The sequence below is a fragment of the Lagopus leucura genome, unplaced genomic scaffold (genome assembly GCF_019238085.1).
Source record: "Lagopus leucura isolate 7727_CA_CO unplaced genomic scaffold, USGS_WTPT01 Super-Scaffold_1, whole genome shotgun sequence".
NCBI classification, from domain to species: Eukaryota; Metazoa; Chordata; class Aves; order Galliformes; family Phasianidae; genus Lagopus; species Lagopus leucura.
Window position 1 is genome coordinate 35,800,215 of NW_024962250.1, and position 15,663 is coordinate 35,815,877.

The window sequence follows — 15,663 nt, forward strand, 5'->3', positions numbered from 1 at the left end:
GGGATGGGGCACCCACAGCTCGGGGCAGCAGTGCCAGGCCTCACCGCCCTCGGAGTAAAGAATTTCTTACCTTACATCTAAGATAAATCTCCCCTCTTTTAATTTAAAGCCACTCCCTCTTGTTCTATCACTATCAGACTGTGTAATAAGTCGGTCCCTCTCCTGCATGTAAGCCTTCAGGTATTGGACGGCCTCAATGAGGTCTCCTCAGAGCCTCCTCTTTTCCAAGCTAATTTTTCTGGGGTTGTGACACCCCCTGAGAAGACAACAAAAACACAGCTGGAGCAGATGCTAAGCCAAAGCATCCCTTAAGGCCAGGACTGAGTCCCACAGCCCCAGGCACTGCACCCTGCTGGGGGGAACATTACCAGCAAAAGGACACAAGTGAGACCATGTAGAGAACCTGGTGGTGAGACTCAAAATTTAATCAAACCTGAAATCTCTACCAAGGGCTTTTGTCGTATTTGCAGCAAGCTTGATTTGGCTTTCTATTATATATTCATATGCTTCCATTCAGAACAACCTTGTTTCATTACAGTGGATTCAAGTGTGCTTTGCAGTCCTGCTCCACTTCTTCCAAGGCAAATTCTTTAGGAGATTAACCTGACACATTTATTCCCCTGATGATATATCCCGTCCTCTCTAATATCGTTACCAATTTCAAGTACACAGCAATAAATGGGCATAAAATTTTTAAAAAGTAGTGACTTGAAAGCTTTTTTGTTCCCACATTTTCTTGGAACAACACATTTCACTTTGCAAGCAAGATTCAGCTCAGGCAAATACAAAATAAATTATTTAGCTTTCAACCAAAAGCTCACAGACTCTGTTTTTAGTGGACTTGAAGCTCACACTGGAGTTTAGGTTTTAAGTAGCTCAAAGTGGCAATTGCTCTTCGCTAGGAGTTCAACACATTCATCTTCTGCGACGCCTGTTTCATATGCACAGAAGACATTAGTGAAGATAAAATGTGCAACTGGTAATTGAAATTAAAGTCACAATCTCTATTACGGTAATATCCACTGTGCCACATCTCTGTAACACACAATGAAACAGCTTTTGCTTCTGAAGCAGCAACCACGATACCCACCGGAACCAAAAGAAACCTTGCCTGATGCGCTGAGAAATGCAGTGAAATATACTCACAAACAATAAAATTTCCTAAAGTTGCTTACATTGTTTTTACTATTTTTACATTCTCTTGACAAATAAATTAAGTACAACTCCAGTATACTTAGGGAAAATGTGTCTGTAAAAAAGCATCTCTTTTTCTTACACTCTGAAAGTGGCACAGTATTCAGTTTTTCACCCAGAGGGTGGTGAGGCACTGGAACAGGTTGCCCAAGGAGGCTGTGGATGCCCCATCCCTGGAGCCATTCAAGGCCAGGCTGGATGTGGCTCTGGGCAGCCTGGGCTGCTGGTTGGCGACCTGCACACAGCAGGGGGGTCTAAACTGGATGATCACTGTGTTCCTTTTCAACTCAGGCCATTCTGTGATTCTGTGATTCTACTCACAGTAAAGAAAACTGTTCAAAAATCCAGTTTGCTTTTGAAAATACTGGTGAATATGGACATGCTCATCTAAAAAGGGTGGACTATGCACTATCCTTGGAGTTAATTCTTTCAATGTACCTTCCTGAGGAAATTTCAGAAACAATTCCAAGATTTCTAAATTGGGAATTTTGAAGGAATAGTGTTGAGATGAATACGTTCTTTGGCTCCAAGTAGCTATTAAGTTAATGCTGATTATAATAGCTCTGATGTGACTGAAAGACTATGCCACCGGCGCATGCTCCCTGAGGATGGTTAGCATTCAACAACTTGCAAATCAACAACTTTTTACAAGGTTTAACAGACCAACACTGCTAACTAACTACTGTTTTACATCACATTAGAAAACAAAGACACTGCACCATGTCTGGCTGTGGCAACCACATCTTCAAATGAAGATCTGAAGTCCTCTTCCCAGAAATACAAGTGCAGCATGTTTTACAGCAAGAGACCATATGAAAAATGGAGATAAACCTCCTGCTTCCAAGGTGCTACCTATTGGATAGGAGCATGGTTTCTGAGACACGTGACAAAGCCAGCTGTGTTTATAGGACCTCTGCTTGCACATAGAAAGCAATCAAATCTACTTTCCCAATCTAATACCTTTACTGGAGTAGTGCTTTAATCACCAAGAAGCAGTACTCCTTTCCTAGCCCTAATTGGGATCAGGACTAAATCAGCTGCTCTTTAAATCCTGACTACATCTCACACAAACTAAAGGACTGCATCAAAGCACCGTTATGCAAGGTGCTGCTGCAGTCACATAGAGCTTGCTAAATATTTCAGACATATAAAGCTGAATAGGCTGGACTGTAAATCACTACAAACCAAAACAGTTTGCAAGAACTCCACAAATGCCTCCTGGATAACGCTACATTATGTGCTTCAATCATTTTCTAATGAGCAATGTTCCAGGTTTTTATTATTATTAATTGCATATAAATTGCCATTATTTTTGTATCACTGGGAAAGTATTTAGCCATTCACCTCTCAGAGGAACAATGCTGAACAAAGGAAATGAATGCATGGCATATTAGAACAATACAAAACACAAAAATTTATGCATGCCATTTAAAAGACATGGCATTCAGACTACTAGCAAAAAAATCAAAAGTATGTCATAAATCTTTCATGGTAAGAAATAAAAAAACGAATGGTTTGCCAAGTCCTTGATATTATTTGATCAGAAATGTTGCCTACTTCTGGAGTGCAAAATCTTAACCACGTATCTGCATGTATCATCAACCTTCTCTGAAGTGCTCTGCTGCAAAATTCATTGTATCTAAGATCTGCTAATCATCATCAGGAAACTGTTATGCATCTTAAGGACATACTTTAGGCACTCAAGAGGAAAAATAAACACATTTTATTAGCTGCTTTTGGAAAATACTGATTTGTGTATTTATTTAGAAACCTTTTCAAGTTGCCCCACTGTTAAATTAAATATTTATGGCATGATTTTCCAAAGAGTTTAACACCTGTTAAGGTGCTAAGGGTTTAACCTGCTGGCTTCAACAGGAGCTGCAAGTGCCCAATGCTGTTGAAAAGCAGGCCAGGAGGGACACAGGATGGATGTGCTGAAGCAGCTCAGGTGTTTGTGTTACTGCTAAGTCCTGAAAAGCAGTGGGTATCTTACAAGCCCATACTGCCCATCACAGCAATCCATTTCTGCAACTGCATCAGAGCTGTGCTTCACTAACAATTACAGAAATATGACTCACTATACCTGTCAAATAAAAAAAACATATGTCAGTGCTGTGAGATAATCCTGAATGCATCTTTACTTTCCTTCTATTAGAAAATGTGTGTGTTTAGGTCATTAAAGATGACCTGAAGTAGCAACTTATGTAGGAAACTAAAATCCTCACTGAGTAATGGATTGGAAAGCTGTTGATATTAGAGAGGTGAGAAGCTGAATGAGGACAAAGCCATTTTGATAAAATACAGGATGAAGAAGGGAGAGCAGAAAAATAAAAGACGTTTGTTACACTCCAAAGATCTGTATCCCAGTGACAGCGAGACTAGACACAACTCTGGCTGAGAAGCTAAAAGCATTGGCCAAAGCCAATGCAATTGGCCAAGTGCAAACCAGGTCATAATCATGGGTTTGTGTATAGCCATGTCCATAGCAGCTGCACTTCCTCAGGTATGCTACGTCCCCACTCCTCTGCTAATGGATGAATTCTCACACCTTGTGGTTGCCTTTCTCTCCCCAAAGCTGCTTCATTTAGGAAGGGAAAATATCACATCTGAAGCACCTCCTTCCTGATTTTCACTTCAGACAACCCCAAGCCTCCCATGAGCCCTGCCCACCTCAGTGCTGCTGCAGGCAGTGCTATCACTGACCCCAGCTCTCTGCTCCCTCCATTCCCTCCCCTGCCCTTCACTCTCCAAACAACAGTATGAAGACACCATCTAGCATTTCTGTACTAAATCTCTGAATTTCCTGGTGGTGTAGAGCTTGGAAGCAGAAAAACAACATCTTTTAGGCAGTAAATAAATATCTAACAACTAAATAAGAAATTACTATAGAGAGAGATCATCCAAATGATCATCCAACACGATTTCAGGAACTGCAGGCTAATAAAACAGTTGAATATTGCAGATAGGACACATCAATCTCCTTCTACACATTACAGCACACCACAAATCTGCCCAGCAAGTCTGACTATTTTGCACATTAAAATAGTAGCTTTCATCGCACTATAAAACATTTGCAAATGCAGACCAGAAAACCGACGAGCATATTTACTGTAAAGCTTTATATCTGTGTCACCAATTAACAACAAAAGTTTGGAATAAAACTAAAATAAAAGCTAATCAAAACAGCTAGCTGTCATAACAGATGGGAACTGTATTTTTCAAATGAAGCAAAAAGCCAAAGCTTTTGAGCATTTAGTGTCATGTCAGCAGATACAGACAGCCAGAAAGGGAGGACACCAAATGTCAGGGATATATGAAGAAAAGCTGTTTGTGGCCCAAAGATTGATGTTTATGAATTTCCACTGATTTTTTTTTTCTCCAGAATGATTAACTCACACCAAAACAGACCTTTGATATGCGAACCATAAATAAGTTTCCACTGTGACACTGCAGGCAAAATAAATAAAAACAAGACCCCAGCATTATTTTAGCCTCAGACAAATGTTTCAGTACCTACATTGTCTGGCTCAGAAAGATACATAGACAGTCTCACAGACAGAGATAGAAATGAACAATTGCAGTACCTTTTTCCCACACTGTTTACAGGGCTGGCTATATTCCTACTGGCAATAGATTTTCTTCTTGACAGCTTCTTGGTGTTGGTGCTGTCATCAGTGCTGTCATCCTCTTTCTTTGGTGTGTTACTTCCTTTGCTGTTCAGGTCCCTTAGCACATTATAATTAATTTTACTTGAGATTTTCTTCTGTTCTAACATCTTTTCAATTGCCTCTCCTGCTGTGCTGGCTTGAATTGGCTCCCGCTTCTTTGCAGCTTTCTTTGGCTTAATTAAAATATAAAATTAGTGATGTAGAGACAAACAAAATGGTTGTGCACAGAAGGGCAACCTGTGGCTCCGCAGTCCCTGCACAGGTGCTGGTGACTCGGGGACAGGATGGGAGATGGGGCCGAGCCAGGTCACGCTCTCTGGCCTGGGGCTGAGCAAGACTAAGGCTAAGGGACTTCTCTTTCTACAGGAATTCAGTGTAGGCTTTCCCATTTTTGCCAAATGCCCACACAGTTTATTACAAATTCTTTACTGCACATTTGTACCGCTGCCAGAAAAGAAACGTGGGCCATTTCTCACATGTGAAAAAAGTGGAGAGAGCTCCCGTTACGGGAATAGGGACCTTGATAACATCACCCAGCATGTAAATAAATTCCTCTGTTAAAACTACCTTCCAAGTGAGAGTCAAGCTGGGGCACTTCCCTAGGCACTGACAACAGCATTTCATATGAAGTCCAAAAGCTGCACATCCAACTCTTCCTCAAAATAGAAAAAAGTCATGAAAATTAGCAGCGGCTTTCTAAGCAATAATGCTGTTGGAGAGGAAGCAGGACGCTGCAGCAACATCACCTGCCCACAGAGAGAGCAGCTTCCCTCGGCCAAGCACTGCAAGCCCAGCATTAACACTGCGCAGCAGTTTGATGCTGCACAGACCCAGACAAAGAGAAATGACACCAGGGAACACTTCTATCTGGGACTGGTGCCTAGCTAGGTACCAAAAAAAAAGATCTTCTGTTTCTCATTCAGCCCTTTCCTTTTCAAAGGAAGGTTTTAACACCAAGCTCCGCAGGAGATTTATTTTTTAATGTATAATAGCCCCTCTGTTTACCTACATGGGTCAAGTGCTACCTTGAAATTGGAAAGCACTATATTAATCAAGTTCTACTCGAGCTGTCAGAAACAATACAGCTAGAGAAAAACTCCTGTGTTGTCAGAACAAAAAGGTGGGTTGTTCGGGCTACTTCTCAGTGCCAGAGAGTTATACAATTCTGAAAATTGCTGGTAGAATTCCATGGCCCTGGAAGGGCGGGATGAATGAGAAACTCTGAAGCATAAAACAGTGTTTCATTGTCTGGTTTTGTTTTTACTATTGAAATACCTAGGGGAGGTAGGAAACTCTGTCTTTCACATTAGCCAGAAAAGAAAGATACAAGATACACACATTAAAAACGAACACGGATTTCAGTTGCATGTGGAAGATTTGACTTGTCACTTGCTCAATTACACAAAACACTAACGATATAAATTGTGAATATATGGCCAATTAGGTTGCTTTAAACTGCTAAACATGGAGACAGGATGAGCCATTTGTTAACACAACCATCGCCTTCTTTATGAAAGGTACAACTAAATACTTCTTTAAGTGGCTGTAACAAAGACCTCTTCAGTTGTCCATAAAGAAATCATTATAGCAAGAGCAGAGGAAGCTGCTAAAGTTAGGGCAAGTACAAACAAATTCCCCATGCACACATTAAAAAAGTCAGGCATGTCCTAAGAACTGTATTTAAATAAGTGAGCATTTAGGGCTGCAATCCTAAATGCAAGAACTAGCTCTGATTTTACCATGCACTGAATTTTTTCCCAATAGTAGCTCAGAATAGACATTTGGGCAAGAAAGTGTTTTACTCATCACCTGAGAAATTATAGTGTTCTATTTATGTAATGCATAGAAATATACTGGGTTTGGCTTGTTTAGTGGTGACCCATCCCTTTACCCCCACATCCTACACAGGGTGATCAACAGATACAAAGAATTTCCAAGACATTTTCAAACAGACACAATTAGCACACAGTTTGATACCTTGTGTTCCTTATAAATCCCAAGTTCTTTCTCTTTTGCTATTCTTGCTTCCTTTTCTGAAAGATGACAAAAGGGTAACCAGCATGAAGATTACGCAGACTGCATATTTCAGCAACCCTGGCCAAAAGAAGAAATTCAGTCCTATCCACTTACCTTTTTGTTCCTTCAAGTAATCTGCATTTTCTTTCATCCACAGCTCTGCTTTTATCTGAGCTTCTGTTTCATTAAGTATATACTAAAAGACAAAACAAGTTCATCTGCTTTCAGAAATCGACTTAAAAATCATAGTGCAAAACTGAACTGAAAAACCACTAACAAGGTCAATTCATATTTTATTAAAAAACAAACGAACAAAAAAGCATGAAAGAAAACATGACCAAGATGCAACCATCAGAGCATTTCTAGCAAATTCTACAGCTGGAAAAACAATGACCTGCTTTCAAAACACTGTGCTGGCTTTCCAAATTGTGTTGGGGTGGTCGACAGTCATCCAGGACTCATTATACATGATCGTAATACTTGATCCATAATTAATCTGGAATGATCTTGTTTTTATGATCTTTTTCAGATGATGTAAGAGAGTATCATGACAACATGGCAGTCTGTAAGTAATTCTGCGAGGTGATGGTGGTCTGTAATTCAAAACAGTATGGGAACCACTGCCTTGCACTACCAAAACAGAAACATGTGTCTTCTAGGTAGGTTTCTGGGAAGGTTTAGGCACAAAATTATGGTCTGAGTGAATGAAAGCAGCTTAGTTTGTTGGAGGTTCAGTCCTCTAGACTTCAGAGAGCTGGGTGCAGTACACACATCTAAACTTCCTGCAGTTAACCCCACTAAATCACAGCAACACTGTTAGTAAGCTTGGAGCTGTAAAGCAACTAGAACTATTCAAGTAAATCACAGGAATAAGCAAATAGGTGGGTAGGTAGGCAGCAAGCAGGCTGGCAGGTTGCTAGATAGATGTCCCCTTCAATTTCTCACACACAAATATAAGCCCAGCTGTCTGCAAAGCAAAGGTTCTATATGGCACATGCTGTCTGGCATTGAAGAACTTCTGCAGAATGGAGAAGAGAAACCAGATAATCTTTCATAAAGAAGACAATTTACTTGTAAGCAATGGACCCCAAACTTGTAAAACAATGTTTAAGTGCTAGAAGAATAATCTAATTTTCTCTGTCTTACAGGATTTAGTAGTCCAGATTTTCTCTGAAGTAAAATGTAGACAGAAAAATTTTATGGGAAAAGTAACTCCAGGCAAATGGCACTAATGTAGGGAGGGGTCCTTCCTTGGACGGCAAATGGAGCGAACAAACAGCTGCATAGGTGCTGGTTTATCAGGCCACTATTTCACTATTTCATCTGTTTCTATTAAAGGTGGTCATAATAGTAAAACTTCCTCATAGCTCAGTTATTCGTCTTTCTTATGCTTTTAGCGAGTTCATAATCTTGGGCTTACAATATTACAGTCTATTGCCATGGAAATGAACATGAGGTCATAAAAGCAGAGTTATGACCTCACTAAGGGCTACAAAGTGGAGAAAAGGTGCTTTTTTCTTTCTCCGTTTTTGTTTTCAAAGACTGATCTGCTCTTTTGAAGCCCTTCAGAATCAGCTCTGGGAGCTTGCAGGTCACCAGCTTCCCTGCCCTCCATCTCGTGCCTACTCCATTTTCAACACGCTCTTCCTCACACCCAGCTCAGCTGACCGCAGGCTGAGCATTTGCCCACCTCTCCATTCCTCACCAAGAACAGTCTGCAGATCAAGCCTGATTCTCAGCAATCTCTATGAAACCCTTCTCCAGTGGCTCTGTACCCCAAAAAGCAGTTTTTAGTACCAGCGTTATCCATTCAAATTGCACTTTTCATTTCCAACTCTCGTGGCAGCTGAAGAGGACATCAGGCCCTGATGGGAGGACTCGTGCATTAACCTGCTGTGTGCCCTTTAACAGGCCATTTCCACAGCTGTCTTTTATACTCAGGCTGTTATGGGAAGGGTACCTTGTGCTGCCACACAAATAATAATAAGTCCAGAAGATGCTACGAGTATCTTTTTAAGCACACAGAAGCTGTATGTGCTGCTTCTACATCATGGTTTCCATGGCAGCCTCATAGGATGAATATACTGTAATTACATAATGATTTTAGAGATCCACCAAACTTTTAAAAGTTCTTCTAAGAATAAAAGGCATTCTAAAACATAACTATGCCAGCACAGTATGAAAGCAGCAGCAGCAGTCCCATACATACATAAAATAAGCACTAAATTCACAGGCTTGCATGAATATTAGCTTTGACCCCAGATCACTGAAATCACTTGAACCTCTCTATAGATCAGAGGCAAGCACTGCCAGAGTGAGGAGGCAGAGATGGAGAGAATACACCAGATAAGAACCATTTTTTTCTTTCTCAGATATGCAAACGCAGGGAGACTCGGGATAAAAGCGCATCTTACCCTATCTATTTCACTGTCGTCAATTCCACTGAGATCTAATTCACCATCTCCTGTATTTTCACCTACATAAAAGAACACATTTAATTAGCTAGACGTTTCTTCAAAATCAACTGCAATTCAAGTCCTATGGTAAAGTAACACTTTGCCTTTCCTTCTGCACTCATCGCAGTGAGGTTTAAGAGATTGCTGAGTATTTTTCATTCGAGGGTATCCACACCAACATGCACCACACTGAACTAATTTATAATTCAGGAATCAGTATGGTTCTCTTTAGGACCAAAAATCCACCACACATTTCCAAGTGTCCTTTTTTTCTTTCTTTTTTAATTTATAGCCACATTTTTTCACCATGAACCTGGAGAAACCATTTCAGATGACACCATTTTTCATTCACCATAACATGGATTTCTCCACCACAGCCTACATCCTGGTGATTTATCTGTAAATTACGGCTTAGAAAATATTTTCTGTTTACAAGGAAGCAGCACAAACCAGTGAATAATACATCACACTGACAGTCATACCACGGCTCTATTCTTAATTCTGATCTACAGTCATTCGAACCATCTAACTCATATCAGTTCTGTAAAAATATGCATTATTTTTTTCAAAAATGGGAATTATGAAAACATTTCCAAACCTTAAAATAACTTGAAAGCTATGGAAGGGTCTAAATGAATGTGCAGCAATAATGAGTTTCTGTAATTACAACATCACTGTCATTTTTATAGCTACGTATTTACTAAGACTTCTCCCGAAAACAAGAATTTTTAAGATTCATTCCATTCATTAAAAGTCATAACAGCAAAGAACTAAGATCTAATTTGGGACCAGCACAACTTACAGCAGCAAAATTGATTTTCCACATCATGTTAATGTACAGTAGTAATATACCATTAGTATTGTCCAGGTAGAGAAGAAAATACATTATTCAACACAGACTTATTCTGAGGAATGAAGAAAACCCCTTGATCATTACATCTAATCAAGATTGGACAACAGGCGACCCAAGCTGATGATGTGCAAGAAAAATAAATAAAGTTTCTGCAATCTGCAACAGCAGGAAATTGTATGGAACGCCTTAATAACTTCAGGGACATGGTTCCCCATTCCTGAGCACATGCCCCTCAGCTTCCCAAGGCTGCTGAACGTTTCGGTTGCCTGGGCTGGTGGCTCCTTGCAGAGCAGAGAGCAGGGCCCTGAGGGGCATCAGATGGAGCCAACAAGCAAAGGGAGGAATTCAGAGCATTCTTGGGAGATACAAGTGATCCTCAGCTTGGCAGAACCCAGGCATTAAAGCAGTTCCTGAAGTACATAAAACCAGAGGGCTGGAATCCAACCCAAACTTCTGCGTAGGAATGAGGGCTGAGCTCTTTGAGGTGGTGCACAGGATCAGGCCGCTCAGCCCTGCAGACATCACTGGTATCAGACACAGAGCACTTATAGTTTGCTTTTCAAAATTCAACTTAATCAACAGAAAGTTTTTAATTCTTTCCACACCGAATCATACACAGAATGACTTTCGACCCAAAGAAAATGTCCTGATGCAAGGAATCGCCCAACACTTTGTTTTGATTTTCTTCTGGGATTGTTTCATAAATACAGTATCAACTTTACCAATTCGGATAATCCCATGCAAATATGACTGAACAAGCTTTCAGGAACGTATCTCACTGATATTACATTTAGAAATTAACTATACTTTAGAATCCCAGTGTGTGAAAGTTTTGCTTTATGACTGTTATAACTATTAACTATGTAATTGTTCAGCACATATGCTTATCTCCTGCTCTTATCTCTACACTAAAGTGTGCAGTAAGAACACACCTTGCTCTGGGGCCTCCAGCTCCTCATTCAAGCACCCACTACCACACACACAGAGATGTGGCCCAAGGATGCATGGCTGGATCTTCTCTGAAAGAGTGGTGATGCAGTGGCACAGCTGCCCATGGGGTCACCATCCCTGGAGGTGTTCAAGAACCGTGGAGATGTGGCACTGAGGGACATGGGCAGGGGGCATGGTGAGGGTAGGTTGGACTTGGACTAGATGACCTTAGTGGTCCTCTCCAGTCTTAATGGTTCATAGAATCATAGAATCGCAAGGTTGGAAATGACCTGCAAGATCATCTGGTCCAACTGTCCTCCCATTACCACTGCCACCACAAGCTACTAGATCATATCTCGTAGCTGCTCATCCAGACACCTCTCAAACACTGCCAGGGATGGTGACTCTTCCAGCTCCCTGGGCAGCCATTCCAGTGCCTGACCACTCTCTGAGAGAAAAAGTTCTTCCTTATATCTAACCTAAACCTCCTCTGGTACAACTTGTGGCCATAACTAGACAACAGAACTTGGTTCTTTGACTCTATGAAAGCATGCCCTCATACGAGGTTGGAAAGGAAAATCAAAGTGAGAAAACACATCCAAGTGGTTTGTTACCTCTTTAAAATACCATTAATACAACTGACTGGAATTTTTTAGCAAGCCGTAATCATGCAAAGCACAAAGAGGATTGGTTGTGTGCTGCATCCCCAACGGGAGGCCAGGGCATCCAGCCGAGCACCACTGCCAGTCCCTCCTGCTGGAACTGATACGTGAATTTCCAGTGAGTGAAACGCTTAAATAATCACCGAGACGAGGAGTGAACTCTGTAGTCTACTGTCTGAGACGCCTTCCCAGGAGACTGCACACCTGGCTCTCAGAAAGGTTTCATTACGTACACAAAATAAAATAACTTGAGAGCAGAAAGCAGGAGTGTGCCCGAGGCTGTCATCCACCTTGGGTTAAGGAGTCTGTGCAGAACCGGGCCTCCTGCGCTCTGGGTAGGTGCTGCAGGCACTAAGCTGTAGGACAGAAGGATGGGGTTTTCCTTCTCTTTGTTTCACCAGCCTCTTTTATCTTCAAGATTTTTGGGAAAAAATAAACTAAAATATTGACTGCTTATACATTAGGGCCACAATTAAAAAGGAACCAAACTGAAAGATCACTCACTGCTAAGGTCTGCACATCATCACAGGCTAGGAAACCAAAATCTGGCAGTAGTGTCTGAGAACTGCTCTGGACCCAAGTCACAGCTCAACTTAACATAAAATTTTCTGCATCCCCAAAATATTTGCTGCTAAAACTGTCACGGCGTTTTAGGAACAATAAAAATATCCCAGCAAAATCAACTGCCGCTGCTTTTATTTGACATTAAACACCTTGCTTCCCCTATATTCTGCCACATTTTTGGATCAGAGGTTTAAAATTTAATATGGCACAGTACAGTAGATGTCTGTTTCCTTATACAGTCCTACTATGCCAGACTGAAAATGATGTAATTTCAGGCACCATGAACAATTTCACGTGTCATTTTAAATATAACTTGTTACTGAACTAGGTGCCAGTTCTTCTCATTGGATCAATTAGCACAAGGGACAGAAAACTCATTCTCCAACTGGTAAACTGCAGAGAAAAATCCAGAAGCAAGTTGTATATAATAAGCATTTCTTAGACCCCATAACAGCAGTAGAGGGAGTAATTGTAGGATATCCACACTGCCTGCAAGTAGCCCTTTCTTCTGCCTATGTGATAGGCATTCATTAACTGCAAGGGGCTTTTCAGATGAGAAGGAGCCTTCAATTCTTTAGTTTAACACTATCACTGGGAAAAAAAAAAGTGTTTTGTTACACAATGCCGATTCAAAGAATAATACATCCACTTTGATCTGAGAATTTCCATGGCAGTCATGAGCACACCCTACCAGCCACCATCATTCATCTGCTCGCTCCGGGGCACTGAAAGCATACCCCTTTACTTTTATTATACCAGAAAGATCTTCCCAGCTGCTAAACTTCTCGAAACAATTTTCAAATGACAATTTTCCCCTTTAATAAAAGGGTTGAAATGAAATTTTCAACAAAATGAAAACACAGATGTGGCCAACATCTGGTCCAACCTCTTAAAAGCTTATTTAAAAGCAGTAGTGCCATGTGACACAGCTCTTAGTGGGGATTTCTTCTGTTAAGAAAAACAACCCGCTCTGCTGCAGGGCACAGACAAAAAATAAGTTCTGCGTTCAAAAAAAAAGCAAAACCAAAAAATGCCATGTTTAAATGAAACTACTGTTGGGCAGAGAGGACAGAGAGCCAGAAGGAGAAGTGGGGCAGCCGGCTCCTTCCTCACTGCATTTCTCACTGCAGGCAGAGGAAGAGGAGCTCCCAGAACTTTCATCACGGTCAGCCACATCCATGTAACTTACTGTTGCCAGTCAGACAGCCGTCTCCTTGCATATTTAAAAATGAAAAACAAAAAAGCCCTTTCTTTGCAGCCTCTTAACATCTTTGCCAGCGGACTCTAATAGACACGAGAGCTACAAACAGACATTCGGGATTAGGTTTGTAAACCTGCAGGATTATTTACTGTTCTTGTCATTACTAAATGCATACTAAGCCCTCTTCTAGCACTGCCTCCCCCTCTCTGTGTATCTAGTTAAATGTATACATAGCACGCTATTACGGGGATTTATTACAGAAGAATAATTCCTGCTGATGTACTTTAAAAACCCGCATTTTCGATGACAGACATTTGAAGAATGTGTTTTTCTGTTTCTCGCACAGGAGGCACAACTATTTATTGCGCTGCCCAGATAAGAGGATTTCCTTACAGACAGCAATGAAGGCTGAACACTTCCCAGGAAATCCTCTGAAGCTCGTGTAATAGCAGGCGCTCGGCCCTCCTGTCCCACGCAGCACCCACATCCTCTGCCACACGACTGCACAGCAGTGCCAGAGCTGAGGCTGCAGCAGAGATCCCCAATGCAAAGCACGCCACAAATGAAAATCGAAATATAAGGACACAGTAAAATTAATTGCTCTTAGTGGCAAAATAAGTGTCACAAAAAAATGTATGGCTTGTATTTTCATGGTTAGGTAAAAACGACGCCTTTCTTTTATTGTACCTGAGGCCACCTTGAAAATTACAGCCTACTCCTTCACAGTGCCAATTCCACATTGCAATTTCAGGCTAAAGAACTACAGAGCACACGAGGCCATGCATACAGTATAAAGATAAATGAAGTCTGTCACATTATTATTTCCTTCTGCCAAGGCAAGGTTAAGGGGTCCTCTCCAGCCGAAGCCAAGTTTCCAGCCTGCCTGCTTCTCAAGAGAAAGAAAACAAGGCACGTCGGGAGCAGCCAGGGCCCTTCTTCCCAGCAGTGCTCCCTCCAGCCGACGGGAGACAGGCGGACACGGCACAGGCTGGCGCCAGGACGCCCAGCAGCACAGGGACAGGGCTGGCACGGTCAGCACCTGGCATGGGGATGGGAAGGAGTGCAAAGACGAAGCTCAAAATGGGGCAAAGGAAAGGCAAAGAGGGAAAAAGGCTGAGCTAATAAAAGCAAAGAAACGCCACGTATCTGCTACATGTTGTGCTATTGTAAGCATGAGGTAACAGCTTGCAATAGCAACCTGCAAGCCTTATTACTTTGTTTGTAAGGTAAGCCCTTCCAAACATGGGGATGTACAGGCTTCTTAGTTTTGTCTCTGCTCTTAAGTGGGACCTCATCACTGAGCAAGCAGGAATACAACCTGGGATCAGCCTGGCTGGTTTGCAGTCTCTGCATCAGGCTCTGTGTGTGCAGAAGGTTTTCACAGAATCACTGAATCACTAAGGTCGGAAAAGGCCACTAAGATCACCCAGTCCAACCCCAACCAGTGACCACGTCCCTCAGGGCCACATCTCCACTGTTCCTGAACGCCTCCAAGGACACTGACTGCACCACTCCCTGGGCAGCTGTGCCACCGCATCATCACTCTTTCCAGTAAGAAATATTTCCTAATACCCAACATATAAGAACTGTTCCTGTGAGTCTCGATCTTAACACCATGCAGAACTACAAACCCAGCTTTACCGAGCATCTGCATCTCCATTTCCTCGCACTGGGACTCAAACTCCAGGTGTTGGGCTTTTTTCTGCAGCACTTGATTGACATCCGATGGCCTTCCTGCGTTTGTCGCTTTCATACAGCAGCCGCAGAACAATTATCCCATCACAAGAACAGAATTTCAAATTTGTGTGCTTAATGATATATGTGAATGAATTACAAGAAAAGCTTTTCCTGCAGTCAGTCATCTCTTACAGAACTTCTATTAGATACTGAGCACGTTTTTATAAATTAAATTTCAATTTGGGGAAAATGAAGAAACCTACTGCTGCTTTTCAGCAGTATATCCGTGCCGAAAAAAAATCACTGTTGTTTCACCTCACAGTGGATGAAGCTTCTAACTGATCCACTCCCATTTTATATCCATTTAAACGTTATAGCAGTGCTCTCATAGGCATGGAAAATTGTTAATTCAAACACTTATTCATCAGAAAAACAGTTAATC

At 41.6% G+C, this 15,663-nt stretch overlaps 1 protein-coding gene across 2 annotated transcripts in view; it reads right to left on the minus strand.

The window, feature by feature from the left end:
* Positions 1–15,663, minus strand: part of BRF1 (BRF1 RNA polymerase III transcription initiation factor subunit) — a 160,773-nt gene that overhangs the window by 36,701 nt on the left and 108,409 nt on the right. For both annotated transcript variants that reach the window (XM_042862651.1, XM_042862734.1), the window contains 4 exons: positions 9,293–9,354; positions 6,993–7,074; positions 6,840–6,895; positions 4,779–5,035 (listed from right to left, as the gene is read on the minus strand). In XM_042862651.1, the coding sequence (XP_042718585.1) occupies positions 4,779–5,035; positions 6,840–6,895; positions 6,993–7,074; positions 9,293–9,354 (457 nt within the window). The remainder of the gene's footprint in view (positions 1–4,778; positions 5,036–6,839; positions 6,896–6,992; positions 7,075–9,292; positions 9,355–15,663) is intronic.